The following is a 19,252-nucleotide window of genomic DNA, read 5'->3' on the forward strand; positions in this document are numbered from 1 at the left end:
TTCCATGCTTTGCGATTCCATAATGGCTTCTACACAGACTGAGACAGAAACTCCACGGTGGTCCTACTCACCCAGTGTAGCTGGAATGCTGGACTGTTCTGTTTAAGGCCCATGCTATTCCAGTTGCTAAACTTTTGAATGTTGTCTCCTGCATCTGCGTTGTGCCTCTTTGTGGCCCAGTCACTGTCCCAGCTCAGGCCCTCTCCATCTCCTGAGTTTTTGCCATTCATGGCTGGTGCCCTGCCTGGTTCTGCCTGCCAATGAAACATATGCGATGTGGGTTCGATTCCTGGTTCAGGAGGATCCCCTGGAATAGGAAATGGCAACCCACTCCAGTATTCTTGCTGGGAGAATCCCATAGACAGAGGAGCCTGGTGGATTACAGTCCATGGGGTTGCAAAGAGTTCGACACCTCTCAGAACAGGCTGGTAGTCCATTCTTACACAGGTATTGCCAGTGTCATTATCTTTCTAAACACGGGCTGTGCCACTCCACTGCTTGAAACTTTTCATTGTCTAAAGCATCTGAACTTGTATGAATGTTTCATGTTTCTTCACATATTTTCATGATTCTGTGCCTTTGCAAGTCCTGTTCCCCCTCACCCTAAACACCCGCTGGTCATCCTTTGAGAATTTTCTCAGATATTTCTTCCTCAGACAAAGTTAATTTTCTGCTTCCCACACTCTCTGAAATATACCTTTATTATATATGAAGATACAAATGTTGTATCACAAAGTCTAATTTATTATTCATGTGCTTGTTATTTTCAGTAGACTCTGAACTAGTTAGAAAGACTTCCTTGCTGCACTCACATCCCAGTCCTGGCACATAGTAGGTACACACTTTGTGTTCATTGAAACAATACATTGCAGCTCTGGTGTACGCACATACACACACACACACACACACACGTGCTTTAATTTCAGATTTAAATTTAAAATATTTTTTCCACATTCTAAATTGGGTTTAAAGTATTAATATATTGCCTCTGCAGTTTCATGGTATAACAGGCTTTTCCTGCTGAAAGTTTCCTCTTTTTCCCGGATCTCTGATTCCAACTCCAGCCCTAGCCCACCACTACCATTTCTACATAGAATATTAAAATTTGTATATTTACCCTGAAGTTGTTGTTCTTTATTCAGTCACTAAGTTGTGTCCAACTGTTTGCAACCCCATGGACTGCAACACACCACTCTTCCCTGTCCTTCACCATCTCCCAGAGTTTGCTCAGACTTATGTCCATTAAGTCGACCATCTCATCTTCTGCCACCCCTTCTCCTCCTCCTGCCCTCACAATAATAATCTTTCCCAGCATCAGGGTCTTTCCCAACGAGTCAGCTCCAAAGTTATTGTGTAGCAAAAATCTTTGCCAGAGAATGGAAGAAATGGGCCCAAGGTAGGAATGGAATCTCATGGGGCCTAACAGCTTAGGGGAGTATTTCAGCTGTAAATTAAAAGGAAGAACATTGCCATAAATGTGTCAAAAATTCACACTAGGTTGCAATAAATTTATGGAGATTTTGTTTTCCTGAATTCTTGTTTCACAACTCGGATAATTTTTAACTTCAGGGTTTCCTGCCAAGTGAATTATCCTATTGAATAAATAGACAATGATAGGTTTTTAAAGACTCTCTAAACATCTGAAGGATCTACATAATTTGGATGTTGCAGTCTATATTCCTTCTAAGTGGTTAGTCTTTGAACAATCATGTTCCTTGGATAACAAAAGAACCGAGATCTCAAAAAAAAAAAAATGTTGGCTTTATAATAAAACCAGTTAAAAACAAAATATGGTAGACTTTAGGACATGCATAAGTTTCTGTGTCTCTGGTAATTCTCTGTAACTGGAAGGCAGTTATCATAGATGACTGTAGCATGGGGGTTACTCAGTAAAGGTTTTGTTTTCCTTTTCTCTATAAATAGCAGCAGTGTTTTCCTATTGGAGAAGAGGTTATTCTCTATGCTGATACACTCATGCATCCAAATACATACATCAAACTCAGCTTCCAAAGGGTGAAGCTCTCATTCATGCAATAGGGCTCATGCCTCCCCAACTCAGATCAATTAAGAGGTTGAACCTTCTAGTTCTCCCCTCTGTTGATCTTCCTCCTGAGATCTTTTAGAACCACAGATCCAAGATTCTCTCTTCCCTGCATCTTGAAAACACTAGTTGTCTTTTTTAAAAAAACATATCTGGTTGCCTTGTCCTCACATCAACATCATCTGAGGTGTACCTGCTATATTTGAATACATCTCTACTGAGCTCCTGACATCATCAGAAGATTGTATCTAATTAGCAATTGTACATTAGCATAAACAATTCTCCCTAGAGTTGAAGATTAATTGTGAGACAAATACTTGGGCAGCTTTCTTTTAAGCTTGGGTATTTTGCACAAATGCCTGTTGGTTTACTTCATTGGCCCTCTGTCTAATTTTATTTTTCACCTGTGCTCTGAGTCCCTTGCCAGCTTTGGGGACCTGACTGTCATTTGTCTGCTTTTCCTCCCATCTTGTCAAACTCTTTTCCCTAATTCTATTAGAACTGACATGTCAAAAAAAAAAAAAAAAAAACCAATTGACATGTCCTGATTCCTGCTTAGGCCACAGCCTCTTCTCACCAATACCCTAGCTTGCCTCACTTAGATTCCAACTCCTCTAAGAGGAAGTGGCCATGTTTCCTTGAGGGCTGTGCTCTCCTCAACCCACTGCAGTCTGGTTTCTTCCCCAGTCCTGCTCGAAAAACCACTATGACCACCGATGGCTTCTTAGTGGGACTCTTCCAGGCCTTTCCCATCTTTACTTTCCTTGGCCCCTCTGCAGAATTTGACTTGCTAACCCCTCCTTGCTGTTGGAACACCCTCTTTTGGCTCCTGTGGTTCCCTGTCTTGCATCTCCTTGGCTGTCTTTGTTCTTGTCTGACAGCTTCTTTCCAGGCTCCCTTGCAGGTTCCTTTTCTTTCGCCTTTCCTTACATGTTGGTGTTCTTCAAGGTTCTATCTAGGCCCCCTCTTCTCTCCTCTCCTTGCCTCCTCTCATTCTATCATTTCTTTCTCATGATTATATGATTCAGAAAAATAAAAACAAAAATGGAATCATTTAACAGTCTATCATGCCGAGGTATTGAACACCCCACAGCTGTGGCACATTCATCACTCACTCTTGCTGAATTTTCCCAAGGGGTCAGATACAGCTCAGCTCTGAGTCCCCTCCACTCTGAGCCCTGGTCTCCACTTCACAGCAAAGAGGCTTTGCTAAAATACAAATCTGACTGTAAACCTCCCTTTTGGCAAACTTGTAAGAGCTGCCCATCGACAACCAGGTCATGTCCAAACTCATTGTGGCTCAGCTGATTACATCTGGCTCCTGACTACAATGCTGTCTTCATCTCTCACCAAATTCTAAAATCCTATGCATTGGCCCTTGAAAGCTAGTTGCAGTTTCCCAAATGTGATTAACCCTCTCGCCTGATGGCCACGTATACTGGCCTGTCCTCTTCCCAGGATGCTACCGACCTCATCTTCACCCTGGCTGACTCTTCTACTCCCTCAGATCTCTGCTTGCATTTCTCATCTCTAGCAGAAGCATGTCCCAGTTTCCCAAGCCTGGGTTGCCTGTTGCTTCTCTGTATTGCATAACACCTGCGCTCGCCTGTCTCAGCACTGAGCACGTTGAATTGCGGTGTCTTCCCCTCCAAACAGAAAGCTCCTTGAGGACCTTATTCCTTGTATCCAGTTGCAAAACCCTGTTGCTGGCACATAATAAGTGCTTGATAAATAATCGTCAAATATGTAAATGAAGAGTTATGTGAACGATCATAACATTTTAGAGACCTTAGATATCTTAACCTTTGCTTTAGTAGACATTTGAATGGGAGACAATGGACTGAAGTTTGACCACCATTTTGCATCTTATATATGATGGTCCATTTTGCATCTAACATATGATGGCCTTGTCAAGTCCCTTCACTTCTTTGGGCTTCAGGCTTTTGTTTGTAATACAATGAATGGAACTAAGTGAGCCTTAACTGAGAACTATGATTCTGTTGTTTTAACTGTGTTGCTTTGTGATTCATCTTTACATTTTAAAGAGTTCTTAGCTTTTATTTTTTATTTTTTTACATATAAATGTTGCTTTTAAGGTGGTCTGCAATCCGTAACCTTAGTTGTCTGTATCGTATTCCATGTACAGACCCTAGAGTAGCTGCTTTGACTTTTCTGACTTTGTTAGCTGGTTTGGTATTGTTCAGACACAGCCTTGCTTGTGTGTAGGAATCTGACATTGCAGTATATACAGATCCTGCATTTATAAATATAAACACATCCTACAGTTTATGTATCTGTCCTTCAGGCTGAGTGGTGTTTGACCTACATAAATCATATAAGAAAGAATGCTTTGCCTTCACCATCTATCCTTCCAAAATAGCAACACTGTCAGTGTACTTTTATATGTCTTAGTTTAATACACATTATGCTTTTTCCTAGGGTTGGACCCAGCAGGGCCGTGTTTCCATGACACTCCAAATGAAGTCAGGCTGGATCCCTCAGACGCCAACTTTGTTGATGTTATCCATACAAATGCGGTTCGCCTCTTCTTTGAGCTTGGTAAGTTTTTAACACAAATCGAAAGTGCACTGAAAGATGGAGGAGAGTTTTAGAAGCATGTATCTTGCTTTTTTAAATTTCAGGTGCTGGAACTATTAATGCTTGTGGTCACCTTGACTTTTACCCAAATGGAGGGAAGCACATGCCAGGATGTGAAGATTTAATTACACCTTTATTTAAATTTGATCTCAATATTTACAAGGAAGGTAAATACTTTCTAAACTGCAGTTATAAACTCAATGAGCACCCTTCTTGGATAGAATATGCTTTTGAATATAATATAATGTAAAAATATATTTTAGTCCAAAACACAGTAGCATGTATGAAGTTCCTAGCAGTTGTGAGGTCTGCAAGGCCAGGGTCCATGTTTTAGTTAAGTCTGTAACCCCAGGGTCTAACAGAATGTCTCACCAGGAGGATGTAGTCATCCAATAGGTATGTATTGAGTACTTACTATGTGCCAGGCATTATTCTAGGAATAGCAGATGTAGGAATGCATACAAAAGACAAAAATTAGTAGGAGCTAATACCCTACTTTGCTAGAAAAAGAGTAATAGAATAAGTGCTAAGGAGACAAAACAAAGCATGTAATGGGAATATGATGTGTTGGTGACAGTGCAGGTGACCTAGGGGAAGGAGATTTTTGATAGGGTGGACAGGAAGTCCTTACTGAAAAGATGACCTGAAGGAGTTAGCCATGCAGGTACCCGGGTGAAAGGCATTCCAGGCTGAGGGGTGGGAATGGCAAGTGCAAAGGGCCTGGGGCAGGAGCCTGTGAGTTTCATGGCAGCGAGGAGCCTATTGTGGCCAGAGTGAAATAAAAGAGAGGAGAGTAGTAGGGCATGAGGTTAGAGTAGGAACAGGGCAGGGGGAGATAATGTAGGGTCTTATGGACTGTAGCAAAGACTTCAGCTTTTACTTAAGGGGGATGGGAGCCATGGGAAGATTTTCAGCAGAACAAGTACATGGTTTGATTTGCTTTTTGACAGAATCACCCTGGATCACAAGTTAATTTAATCACAAATTAAACAAATACTATTTAGCCCTTTATAGCAGTTTCCAATAATAATAATAAGGCACTTTATAAGACACCAGAAAGTTATTGTTTGGGAGTTCCATTCCTCCCTATCTCTATATCGTTATCATGTAAATAATGATATGTATCATCCATAATATATGATAAAGCCCAGTAATATAATGTTTGATGATATGATAGTAAAATTTTGGATGATTCTAAATATCCCACTGCCTGATCCCATGTGGTCAGAATGTCTAGATGATGTAATTATTCTATTTTCCATCTGGCAGTTGTAGAGGAAAAAAACACAGATCACCGCATTGAGAGTAGCTTGAATTTCCTCTTCACTAGCACTAAGTTACAAAGTTTTACTGTCTGTTTTGAAAGTAAATGTAATTAGAAATATCCATTTGCAATGACTGCTTAAAACTGGTAAAACTATAGATACTCAAAATGAGAATTAAAGCCAGTTCTGTCTAGTGCTGGTAAACAAAATTCTTTCAAAAAAGACCTATTATAAAACTTCTTTCTCATTATTTGTTTTATTATGATTTGAAATCATTTCTATTAGGATAAAACATAGATCATAAGACTCCTTTACATAGCTATATTAATTGTTATATACTGAGTACTTGAAATTCTGTAAAATAATGAATTGAAATAAGCCTACATTTATCATAAGCTATCATTTTGAGATACTATAATTCCTACAACTTTATTAGATTAAAAGCATATTTATCATTCATATCTTTAGATGACTTTTCAGCTTCAAAATATTTTATTTTACATTATATTTATTACTAAGAAGTCATTTACTTTTAAAATTCATAGTTCCCCATGTCTTAAAGAACCATCTTGTCTAAACCACAATTAGTTATGAATACAAATTAGTATGTAAAGAAACCTGATATAAGAGAAGTCCTCCTTAAAAAAAATGATGTCAATTCCTTATCACTGCTGTGTTGCATTTCTGAAATTATCTCAGTTATTTATTGTATAACAAACCATAGTGGCTTAAGAGAACAATGGTTTATTGCCCATGATTATGAGGCTCAAGATTCAGGCAGATCTCTGCTTTGCTATGTGTCCATTGGGTGAATGCACATGATTGCATCCAACTGGGAGCTGGGCTGGGCTGGGCCAAGCTGGGTGGGAAGGTCCAAGATGGCCTTCCACATGTAGTGTCTTGGTACTAGCTCTCCTCTCTAAGTGGTCTGTTTTCCTTGGAGCCTCTCTCCCCAGCCAGTTCACCTGAATTTCTTAACATGGAGACTGGGTTCTAATAGAGCAAGAATAGATACTGGAAGGTCACTGAAGACCAAGGCCTTGATACTTGCCCACTGTCAGTTCCTCCATATTCTATTAGTCGAAGCAGTCACAAGACTAGCCTGTAATCCAGGAAGGTTTTTCAAAAAGTCAGTTCCATCTCTTGATGGAAAGAGTAGTAACATTATATTGCAAAGAGGTGAGGACCTAGGAAGGAGTGACTCTTTGGAGTCCACATTTATAGATAAGTGATTTGCCACATACACCAAAACCAAAATCTAGTGACTCAAAGGTGAGCCAAGTCATGTAGGTCATGACAAGAATAGCCCATGCCATGTAGTAAAAATGTTGTTATGTAAGGAAAAGAGAGCATAAATGACTGGAATGTATTTCAGAATACACAAATGTACTTAGAATTTTTATGAATTATTGCAGTAATCCTAACTACTAGTGGCAGTAATGCTGTGCCTGACAATGACAAAACCAATTTGTCTATAGCATTCTTTACAATACATTCCACCTGTCACATCTTGAAACTCAGCTGAAGGTGTGCACTGGTTAGCCTTGCTTGCTGTTTTATGATTGAATAGGAGGGAGTTCAGTCATTCCTGCAGAAGCAGGGAGACAAGAGAATTAATTGGTCTAAGGCAGAGATACTGTGTACACAGTGATACTTAAAACTCTTAAGTGCTTATGTCAGATATCTGGGAAGTGTTGGGGATATTAGTATCAGAACACAGTCATTTACATTAAATGTCCCTTTAGACTCAAAGAATTCTTTGGTACAAGAAAATTATATGTAATGTTAATAAATGTGCAATATCTAAGACTACACACAAGTTCTGGTGACCCAGATCCAAGTCAAGAAACTATCATTTAACATTACTCTTTCTAGGAAACGTTTCATACTATCAGTTATCAGTTCATTGCTACCAGTTAATTGGAAATTGTTTTCACAGAAGTGTTTTCCTTCTTTGATTGCAACCATGCCCGAAGTCATCGCTTTTATGCTGAAAGCATTCTCAATCCTGATGCATTTATTGCTTATCCTTGTAGATCCTACAAATCTTTTAAAGCAGTAAGTAAAGCATTTTGCCATGTAATTCAATTAGCAAGTCATTTTTTGAAGCATGATCAGCCAACTAAAAATTAGAACATTGAGTATGTAGCAAAAAAAAAATGCATCTGCCATTTTGGTAAATAATAGATTCTTTCTGTGCTGAGTACTGAACAGTAGCTGGGGTTGCTGAAGGGCTTACATAACCAAACCAACTATTTGTATTCTGGTTGTTTCAGTTCTTCTGAATTATATCCAATTTTGCTTTTTTGGTCATTTGTTATGCAGTTATTAGATGTTGTGTACCAGGCATAAGTCCAGCGCAAAAATATTTGTGTGTATATATTTAAATGTCATCCTCTAAGATGCCCTGAGATGGCTGAAGCAATTAATAGCTACTATCAAACATATTACTGTTTACCTGGAACATGAAAATTATTTTATTAAAATTTGATTATTCATACAGAGCAGAACTGAAGCATAGATAGCTCATAGGAATTCCATGAAGATCAATATACATTACAAAATACCAAATCTGATTTTACTTGAGTCATGAAGCATGTGGTGCCAGATCTGAGCTGACCATATTTTTCATTTGCTTATCACTATGAAAAGGTAAAGAGAAAATCTGTTTTGTAGTGGAAAGTAGAAATATTTTCTTGCTTGTGCTTTAGAGACCTATCCCCTGTTTTATCAGGGTAGAAAAATGTGGGTTTCAAACCAAAGTGTGTTATAAGCAATAGCATTTTGTGAATAAGAACAGTGTTGGGACAGGAATAAGTGTTTCCCTCCTGTTACAGATCAAGGTGAGTGAGCCCTCAGGCTGTCTTCTCAGTTCCTGGGCATGTCTTCTTTGTTCATATGTGGCTGGTGAACTGCTATTCTCAGAAACCTTGCCAGACAAGCACTGACATTTCCCCTAAACCTCCTTCTCCCCAAACTCATCCTTCTTCAAGCCCCAGATGCTGCTCTGAATGGCTAAAGGCATCCTGACATTCACTACTTCAAAGGCAGGTGAAAGCAGGTTCTCAGAGTCACAGTATATTCAGCGTTAGTGGGATTCAATCGGCTAAAATCTGGAGAACCATAGGCTCCTATGCCACATAGATGCTAATTATGGCAACAAACTAGAGAATGTTAAGTCAATTTCCTTGACTTGTTTTATTGTGCTTTTAGCCAACAGTCATAAAAAATGAGATGGAATTTTAAAAACTAAGTAAATAAAATAATAGGGGTTTTAGTTGCTAGGCCATCTGATTCACATTCTTGCGCCTTCACTTAATAGACAAACAAACTCAGACAAATTGCTTACTTCTCTGGGCTTTAGTTTCCTCATCTGCTAAATAAGGAGACTAAAAACATTGTAATAATAAGCGATTTTGTGAGGATTAATTGACCTAAACACATATAAAGTGCATGAAACAGTGCCTTACATGGTAAGCACTCAGTCAATATGAGCCCTCATTATTTTGTTAGTATTTTTTCTCATTAAAAATGGAATTTTAAATGGGGTGATTTACTATAATCCTAGGCTTCCCCAGTGGCTCAGCACTAAAGAATCTGCCTGCACTGCAGGAGAGGCAGATTTGATTCCTGGGTTGGGAAGCTTCCCTGGAGGAGGAAATGGCAACCCACTCCAATATTCTTGGTTGGAGGATCCCATGGACAGAGGAGCCTGGAGAGCTGTGGTCCACTGGATCACAGAGTCGGACATGACTGTAAAGACTGAGCATGCACGCGTGCACTGTAGCCCTAGCCTAAATATCTGTAGTTTATAAGTCCAAAAGTTCAAAAACCTGAAATAGCAAATAGTCCAACACTAAATTAGTATTTTTTTAGTTTTGCTTTAGATTTTAAAATACACAGATAAAATTTAAGTACCTTATATTCCCTTCATGCCCTTCCCCAAGGCAAACTTTGAGGGAAATTTATGTATATAATACATGGCAACCCACTCCAGTACTGTTGCCTGGAAAATCTCATGGACAGAGGAGCCTGGTAGGCTACAGTCCATGGGGTTACAAAGAGTCAGACACGACTGAGTGACTTGACTTTATTTCATATATATATATATATAGAGAGAGTATCTTACTATAAGTGTCTTTCTGAATTTGCTTTTAAATTAAAATTTATAAGATCTACATTGACATATATAGACCTATTGTATTTAGTAGGAATTCTGGAGGAATCAGCCACATTTTATTTATTCATTCCCCTACTAACGTGCATTTTGGTTGTTTGCAGTTTTTGTTATTAAAAGCAATTCTGCAATAAACACCTTTGTGTATCTCCTTATGTACTAGTGTAGAAGTTGCTTTATGACATATAATAGTAGTGAAATTGTCAAAGCATATGTGCATTTCCATCTTTATTAGACATTACCAAATGTCTTCTGCAACGTCTGTTAATTTATATTCCCATAAGAAGCAAATGAGAATTCCCCACTCCATATCTTACCAATACTTGGTATTTCCAATTGCCTTAATTTTTGCAAATCTGCTGAGTATGAAATTGTATGTTGTTTTAATTTGCATTCCTGACAGCTAGTAAGATTGAGCATCTTTTTACATAGCTATTGACTATTGACTTTCCCCTTCTATGGACTGTCTGTCTATTCATGTTATTTACTCATTTTTCTGACAGCCAGCCCCTTTCCCTTATCCCTCAGTTGTTTTTGTTTTATTATGTTTTGTTTTTGAAAACAGGCGGGATGGTCTATTAGGCAACTTAGTCATTCTTAAATGCATATACTTTATTTAGACTCGATAGATTTATTATAGTTTAATAGTACATTCTGAGTTTATTGAAAGTCAGCATTTCTAATTACATTTCTAATTACCTCTTATTTTCTGTCACCAGGGAAATTGCTTCCATTGTCCCAAGGAAGGTTGCCCAACAATGGGTCATTTTGCTGATAGATTTCACCTAAAAAAAATGAAGCCTAATAGATTATATTATTTTTTAAACACAGGGACTCTTGCGCCATTTGCCCGTAAGTATCATAGCTAAATTTTATTGTAATGCCTTAAGGCACTTACCTTTAAATATTCAACAGTTTTTACTGAATGTCTACTAAATCACTGGGCATTGGGCCAGACTCTGAGGATGCAGTGAAGAACAACACAGTGAGTTTAGGCTGGGGGAAAGAAAAGGAAAATTCTGAGTTTCAACCCTGAGTAGTAAACTTTCTGTTGGGAGATGCAAAGAAGGAATTTCTGCACTCAGATCAGGGAGCCTTCCAAGGAAAGATGCTTTTGACGCTGATTCCTGAAAGGTGAGTAACAGAGGGAAGGAAATAGAGTGTTCCAAACAAAAGGAACTGCATTTGAAAATCCTGGAGATAAGGGAGAGCTGGAATCTAAAAAAGATCCCCCTGCTGAGATTGTAGAGACCAGGAGGAAGGTAATATGAGGCAGGTAAGATGAGAGAGGTAAATCGGGTCAAATAATGAAATTGTTCTCCATATGGGAAGTTTGGGTTTTGTCTTTGGGCAGGAAGAAGCAAAAAGGACCTGAGTGAGGGGTTTCCCTGGTGGTCCAGTGGCTAAGGCTCCATGCTCCCAATACAGGGAACGTGGCTTCAATTCCTGGTCAGGGAACTAGAGCCCGCATGCTGTAACTAAAGATGGAAGATCCTGAGTGCCACCACTAAGACCTGGCATAGCCAAATAAGTAAAAACAAATAAAAAGAGTTTTAATTTAAAAAAAAAGGAACTGGGTGAATGGGTCTGTCAGTTCAGTCACTCAGTCGTGTCCGACTCTTTGCGAACCCATGGACCCACAGCACACCAGGCTTCCCTGTCCATCACCAACTCCTAGAGCTTATTCAAACTCATATGCATCAAGTCGGTGATGCCATCCAACCATCTTATCCTCTGTCATCCCCTTCTCCTCCTGCCTTCAATCTTTCCCAACATCAGAATCTTTTCTAATGAGTTGGTTCTGCACATCAGGTGGCCAAAGTATTGGAGTTTCAGCCTCAGCATCAGTCCTTCCAATGAATATTCAGGAAAGATTTCCTTTAGGATGGACTGGTTGGATCTCCTTGCATTCCAAGGGACTCTTAAGAGTCTTCTCCAACATCACACTTCAAAATCAATTCTTTGGCGCTCAGTTTTCTTTATAGTCCAACTCTCACATCCATACATGACTACTGGAAAAACCATACCTTTGACTAGACAGTCCATCTAGTTTTTCCAGTAGTCTTATATGGATGTGAGATTCAGCCTTGTCTAACTCAGTGAATGGGTTTGAGGGATGCAGAAAGTAGAGAAGTCAAGGATGATTCTAACTGGGTGGATGACATACCATATGCTGAACTTGGTAACCAGGCAGAGAGGCTGGTTTGAAGTAAGTTGATGGGCTCAGTTTGTAACATATTAGGTCTGAGATGTTGTTAGGATTTGGGCATGTGCGGTTAGAATGGGTCTCAGCCTCTGGAGATCACCGTGGTCCACAGTCAAAGATTCGAATGTTTAGACAGTAACCTAAGCTATGAAGTGGATGATGTAATTACCCAAGAAGAATATATCAGATGAGAAGAAAGAGAGCAGAGAAAGTAGTCCCTGTGAAGGACACTGAGGAATGAATAAAGAGAGAAAAGATAAAACCACGTGGGAGTCAAGAAAAGAAAGATGATGAGGAAGGGAGAATGCATTCACTGTCCACAAAGATAGGTCCAATGAGACAGGGCCCAAAGGAGTTCGTGGGATAAGTCCCATCACTGGTGAGTTTAGCTTTCAGTGGAGAGGTGACGGTGGCAGCCATAGTGCAGTGGAATGGGCAAGGAGGGAAACGGAGCTTTCTGATGATGATTAATTTGTGAACTGAAAATTCTCTCTAGTATTTTTTCCTCTTTCAGAGGCTTTTCAAACAACTTTATGAAGAATCGCATTTTTTTCTGTGTTATTAAGCATACAACAATTTTAGAATTCAGAATGAAAGATCTGTTTAGTTCTAGAGTTCTTTAAAAGTTACACTGGACTGTTTGCAAGGGATTTATCCTACTGGCAGGCTTTGTGTTGACTCAGACCTGTACTGACTGGGAACTCCTAGCACAAAGCCTGGCGGGAGAGGAAGGGACAATTCATTCTGCCTCTGAGTCATTTAAAAAACACAGACTTTCTTGCGCAATAGGTTTTCTAGATATTTTTATGGATTAATTGTCAAATTATAGCAAATTAGAATTTGGCTATGGAAAGCAAGGAGTCCCTTAGACTGCAAGGAGATCCATTCAGTCCATCCTAAAGGAGATCAGTCCTGGGTGTTCACTGGAAGGACTGATGCTGAAGCTGAAACTCCAATACTTTGGCCACCTGATGCGAAGAGCTGACTCATTTGAAAAGACCCTGATGCTGGGAAAGATCGAGGGCAGGAGGAGAGGGGATGACAGAGGATGAGATGGTTGGATGGCATCACTGACTCAATGGACATGAGTTTGGGTGGACTCCGGGAGTTGGTGATGGATAGGGAGGTGCTGTGGTTCATGGGGTTGCAAAGAGTTGGACACGACTGAGCGACTGAACTGAACTGAACTGATGGAAAGCATACACACCACAGAATACAAATGTAGTGGATGGAAGAACACACACACATTATTCTTAAGTCCAAAAAATGTATGGAAAAGTAAATAATTTTCTTTAAAAAATATCATTAAACTATTTACTCTGCAAAATCAATGTGTGATAGTTTATATGTCTTTAAAAATATAATCTCACCAAATTCACTCAAGCTATATAAAGTTGTGTTATTATTTTCTCATGAACATGAACAGCCCTCTTCCACTTTAACCCGGAAAGTTATATTTACATTAAAGTAGCCAGGAGATAGTGAAGGACAGCGAAGCCTGCTGTGCTACAGCCCATGGAGTCTCAAAGGGTTGGACACGACTTAGCGACTGAACAATAACAAAGATGTCATGCTTTCCACGTGTTTTAAACCCTTCTTTCTCTCTCTCTCTCTCTTTCCTGTTTTCTCTGTTTCCAGGTTGGAGGCACAAACTGTCTGTCAAACTTGATGGGAACAGTGTCACTCAAGGAAGTATATTTCTCCGTGTAGGTGGAATGACTGGGAAGACCAGGGAGTTTGAGTTTGTCAGGTAGGCAAGGATGATAACTTGGCAGGTAATAATGCTGTCCTCAGTTCGTCATGCTCAGTAAGGCTCAGTCTTTTCTTTTCCTACAGTGCCACCAGCTATCATCTGATAGTAACTTTTCTTTTTTCCCAAATATAAAATAGAAATCATAGTATCTGTTTCATCTACAGTTCCAGCTACAAATAGAAAATGTTAGGAAGCATTAAGATGAAAGTACAGATCAGATAATAAAGCAAGTGGGAAAAAAACAGGAAACAAGATATGCTTTGAATTCAGTCTATTATTGTTATACAAATTTGGGCATATCGCTTTACTTTTAGGGCTTCCCTAATAGCTCGGTTGGTAAAGAATCTGCCTGCAATGCAGGAGACCTTGGTTTGATTCCTGGGTCAGGAAGATCCACTGGAGAAGGAATAGGCTACTCACTCCAGTATTCTTGGGCTTGCCTGGTGACTCAGCTGGTAAAGAATCCACCTGCAATGCAGGAGACCTGGGTTCAATCCCTCAGTTGGGAAGATCCCCTGGAGAAGGGAAAGGCTACCTACTCCAGTATTCTGGCCTGCAGAATTCCATGGACTCTACAGTCTATGGGGTCGCAAAAACAATATATGCTTTTAATTCAGTCCATTATTGTTATATAAATTTGGGCATATCACTTTATTTTTATAGATTCCATATGAAATAAAGTATTTATATGAATGGCCAAATTTCTAATAAGCTCCCTAAGTAGTACTCACAGGTATAGGATATGTGGTAAGATAGTCAAAGGTAGGAATATTTCAGTAGAGACATTCACCCTGCACTCTCATAAAAGACTACAGTCTCCTTTTATCTTGTGTTTTCCTTAATTTTTTCTTTGATCAGCCTTAAAATTTTTGAATTATGTCTTCCACTTCCATCACTTAATTCTGCAACTCATTTCAGAATTAACATTGTACACACTAATTAGATGTTACCATTTTGTGAACTGATTAATTAATTAGATGTTTTGGCTCTGTGAGTTACATCATCTTCAAATACAAGGCAGAGGCACAAAAAGCGGAGGCTTTGTGGTTGTCGGTTGAGGGATATGTTGGATTAATCACTCTGACAGCCTTTGTGCTTGTTATCTTGCCTTGGTGCAGCAGCCTGTAAAGATGAGTTCAGTCAGTGATTGTCTGGATCCCGGTTCACACACAGGCTCCAACCCACAATTTCTAGCCGTGCCTCCCACCATTTGGCTTTGTTCATCTTTGTGTTTTTTTTTTTTTTAATAATTCAAAGGAGAATAGGTATTTCTTTTTTTTTTATTTTTGTAATTTTTTTCCATTTATTTTTATTAGTTAGAGGCTAATTACTTTACATCATTACAGTAGTTTTTGTCATACATTGAAATGAATTAGCCATGGATTTACATGTATTCCCCATCCCGGTCCCCCCTCCCACCTCCCTCTCCACCCGATCCCTCTGGGTCTTCCCAGTGCACCAGGCCCGAGCACTTGTCTCATGCACCCAACCTGGGCTGGTGATCTGTTTCACCCTAGATAATATACATGTTTCAATGCTGTTCTCTTGAAACATCCCACCCTTGCCTTCTCCCAGAGTCCACAAGTCTGTTCTATACATCTGAGTCTCTTTTTCTGTTTTGCATATAGGGTTATTGTTACCATCTTTCTAAATTCCATATATATATGTGTTAGTATACTGTAATGGTCTTTATCTTTCTGGCTTACTTTGCTCTGTATAATGGGCTCCAGTTTCATCCATCTCATTAGAACTGATTCAAATGAATTCTTTTTAATGGCTGAGTAATATTCCATGGTGTATATGTACCACAGCTTCCTCATCCATTCTTCTGCTGATGGGCATCTAGGTTGCTTCCATGTCCTGGCTATTATAAACAGTGCTGCAATGAACATTGGGGTGCACGTGTCTCTTTCAGATCTGGTTTCCTCGGTGTGTATGCCCAGAAGTGGGATTGCTGGGTCATATGGCAGTTCTATTTCCAGCTTTTTAAGAAATCTCCACAATTTAAGAAATTAAATTATTTCTCCACAATTTAAGAAATTTCCATAGTGGCTGTACTAATTTGCATTCCCACCAACAGTGTAAGAGGGTTCCCTTTTCTCCACACCCTCTCCAGCATTTATTGCTTGTAGACTTTTGGATAGCAGCCATCCTGACTGGCGTATAATGGTACCTCATTGTGGTTTTGATTTGCATTTCTCTGATAATGAGTGATGTTGAGCATCTTTTCATGTGTTTGTTAGCCATCTGTATGTCTTCCTTGGAGAAATGTCTGTTGAGTTCTTTGGCCCATTTTTTGCTTGGGTCATTTATTTTTCTGGAGTTGAGCTGGAGGAGTTGCTTGTATATTTTTGAGATTAATCCTTTGTTGCTTTAGCTAATCAATGAATACAGTAAAGTTGCAGGATATAAAATTAACACACAGAAATCTCTTGCATTCCTATACACTAACAATGAGAAAACAGAAAGAAAAATTAAGGAAGCGATACCATTCAACATTGCAACAAAAAGAATAAAATACTTAGGAGTATATCTACCTAAAGAAACAAAAGACCTATACATAGAAAACTATAAAACACTGATGAAGGAAATCAAAGAGGACACAAACAGATGGAGAAATATACCGTGTTCATGGATTGGAAGAATCAATATTGGCAAAATGGCTATGCAACCCAAAGCAATCTCTAGATTCAGTGCAATCCCTATCAAACTACCAACGGTATTTTTCACAGAACTAGAACAAATAATTTCACAATTTGTATGGAAATACAAAAAACCTCGAATAGCCAAAGTAATCCTGAGAAAGAAGAATGGAACTGGAGGAATCAATCTGCCTGACTTCAGACTATACTACAAAGCCACAGTCATCAAGACAGTATGGTACTGGCACAAAGACAGAAATATAGATCAATGGAACAGAATAGAAAGCCCAGAGATAAATCCACGAACCTATGGACACCTTATCTTCGACAAAGGAGGCAAGGATATAAAATGGAAAAAAGACAACCTCTTTAACAAGTGGTGTTGGGAAAACTGGTCAACCACCTGTAAAAGAATGAAACTAGAACACTTTCTAACACCATACACAAAAATAAACTCAAAATGGATTAAAGATCTAAATGTAAGACCAGAAACTATCAAACTCCTAGAGGAGAACATAGGCAAAACACTCTCCGACATAAATCACAGCAGGATCCTCTATGACCCACATCCCAGAATTTTAGAAATAAAAGCAAAAATAAACAAATGGGACCTAATGAAACTTAAAAGCTTTTGCACAACAAAGGAAACTATAAACAAGGTGAAAAGAAAGCCCTCAGATTGGGCTTTGTTCCTCTTTGGCTTAGCCACATTACCCTGATTACACTACCCAGCATTAAAATACATCTCACCCTTTCCTCCCTTCCTGACTTTTATCCATGCTATTCCATGTTCCAAATACCCTTCCCTGTCTTAGCAAGTCTCATGTCCACTTGTTCTTCACATCTGCATTAAGCTATTCCTCTGAGGACAGTTCAACACGATCTTGTGTCTGTGGCTCTAAGGCCCACAGTGCACTCGTTGCCTGAGGCTGTGGGATTTGTGTTCTGCACAAAGGCAGCTGACCTGGGTCAGGTGGGGAGAAGTGCGTGGTCCCCGCCCCTTCTAAAATTTGTGGGAATGTTTTGTCATCTCTTTACTTCTTTTGCTAATGTCTAAAGAATCTATTTGTCATGTCTTTGCATAATTATCCAATCCTCTTTTTTAAGAATAATTAAGCATTTCTGGTCCACAGTAAATATTTCATCTTGAAATGAAGTCTGCTAAATGAATTTGTGTGCTGGTCTAGTCCCACTCTTCAGTCAAGCTTTGAGTCTGACTTCACCATAGATTGCATGCTAATGCACTCAGTCATGTCTGACTCTTCCGGGAACCCATGGACTGTAGTCTGCCAGGCTCCTCTGTCCGTGGGATTTCCCAGGAAAACATACTGGAGTGGGTTGCCATTTCCTTCTCCAGGGGATCTTCCCAACCCAGGGATTGAACCCACATCTCCTGAATTGGCAGGCAGATTCTTTACCGCTGAGGCACCAGGGAACCCCTCACTGTACATTATATTTTAGTTATTTGGGTTTCCAATGACACCATCATGATGAGCTGTACTGTGTGTATGCTGAGTGAAGGCAGTTCATGGAGCAACAGGGAAATGACCCCTTAAACCTGAAAAAAAGTTGTCCTCTGGTAATGAAATCAATTAATTCTACATGTAATGGAACAAGACAGGCCCTAGGAATGGCAGCATCCATTCATGCATTCTGCAAACATTTAAATGCTATTGTATACCAAGAATTGTTGTAACTGCTGGGGAAACAGACACGGGTCCTGCTCTCATGGAACTTTTCCTCCAGTTAGAGGAGACAAGCAATACGTTAACAAAGTAAGGAAATAGCAGGACTAAAGATATCTCATCTAGAGTAATTTTGGCTTGCATAAAACATGTCTTATGTCTCAAGTCTCTTATGACTTATTCTCTCTAATCTATTTCCACACTCACCAAAATACCTTTCTTTATCATTAGTTTGGTTACCCAATTCTTTTTATACAGATGAAGAAGGTAGCAAGGGAAGGCTAGGAGTACATTTTGGTTAATGAAAAGGAAGCATTGCACCACTGTGAGCTGATAAACAGGCTTCTAGTTTTTCTTTAATTTTTGTGTGAATTTAGCCTATCATTGACAGTCCTATGATTTTTGGGGTGTCAATAAACTCTAATTTCTGATACCGTGAAGCCAAGACCAGAGCTTCACTGGAGAACTAGCCCCTAAAAATCAACTAGTCAGGCTTCTCATTTACCTCACTCTTTTTAAGCTTTAGAATTGTGCTGTTCTGAAATGTTGACCAAGGTGAATGGCAAGAATAAATCTCCTATAATCAAATGCAGGGAAATGAAACTTTCTCTTCCATGATACACACAGATGTTGTCTTCAACTTCAATATTATGAATACCCAGTGCAAGCTTATGAGTTTTATTTTTCTATTGACAGTGGAACACTGAAGCCAGGCATGACTTATACAGATTTAATTGATGCAGACATTAATGTTGGAAACATTACAAGCATTGAGTTCATTTGGAAGGAGTATTCATTTGAACGTTCTCAGAGTAAGCTGGGAGCAGAAATGGTGATAGATATATCTGGAAAATATGGATATAAGTAAGTCTTACTTTTTCCTTT

General features: G+C 39.2%; 1 protein-coding gene across 1 annotated transcript in view; it reads left to right on the forward strand.

Moving 5' to 3' along the window:
* PNLIPRP3 (pancreatic lipase related protein 3) overlaps positions 1 to 19,252 on the forward strand; it is a 32,547-nt gene that overhangs the window by 12,096 nt on the left and 1,199 nt on the right. The window contains exons 6-11 of the mRNA XM_070469876.1: positions 4,481 to 4,600; positions 4,684 to 4,806; positions 7,844 to 7,962; positions 10,801 to 10,933; positions 13,926 to 14,037; positions 19,064 to 19,231. Of these exons, the coding sequence (XP_070325977.1) occupies positions 4,481 to 4,600; positions 4,684 to 4,806; positions 7,844 to 7,962; positions 10,801 to 10,933; positions 13,926 to 14,037; positions 19,064 to 19,231 (775 nt within the window). The remainder of the gene's footprint in view (positions 1 to 4,480; positions 4,601 to 4,683; positions 4,807 to 7,843; positions 7,963 to 10,800; positions 10,934 to 13,925; positions 14,038 to 19,063; positions 19,232 to 19,252) is intronic.

Source organism: Odocoileus virginianus, chromosome 7 (genome assembly GCF_023699985.2).
Source record: "Odocoileus virginianus isolate 20LAN1187 ecotype Illinois chromosome 7, Ovbor_1.2, whole genome shotgun sequence".
Taxonomy (NCBI): Eukaryota; Metazoa; Chordata; class Mammalia; order Artiodactyla; family Cervidae; genus Odocoileus; species Odocoileus virginianus.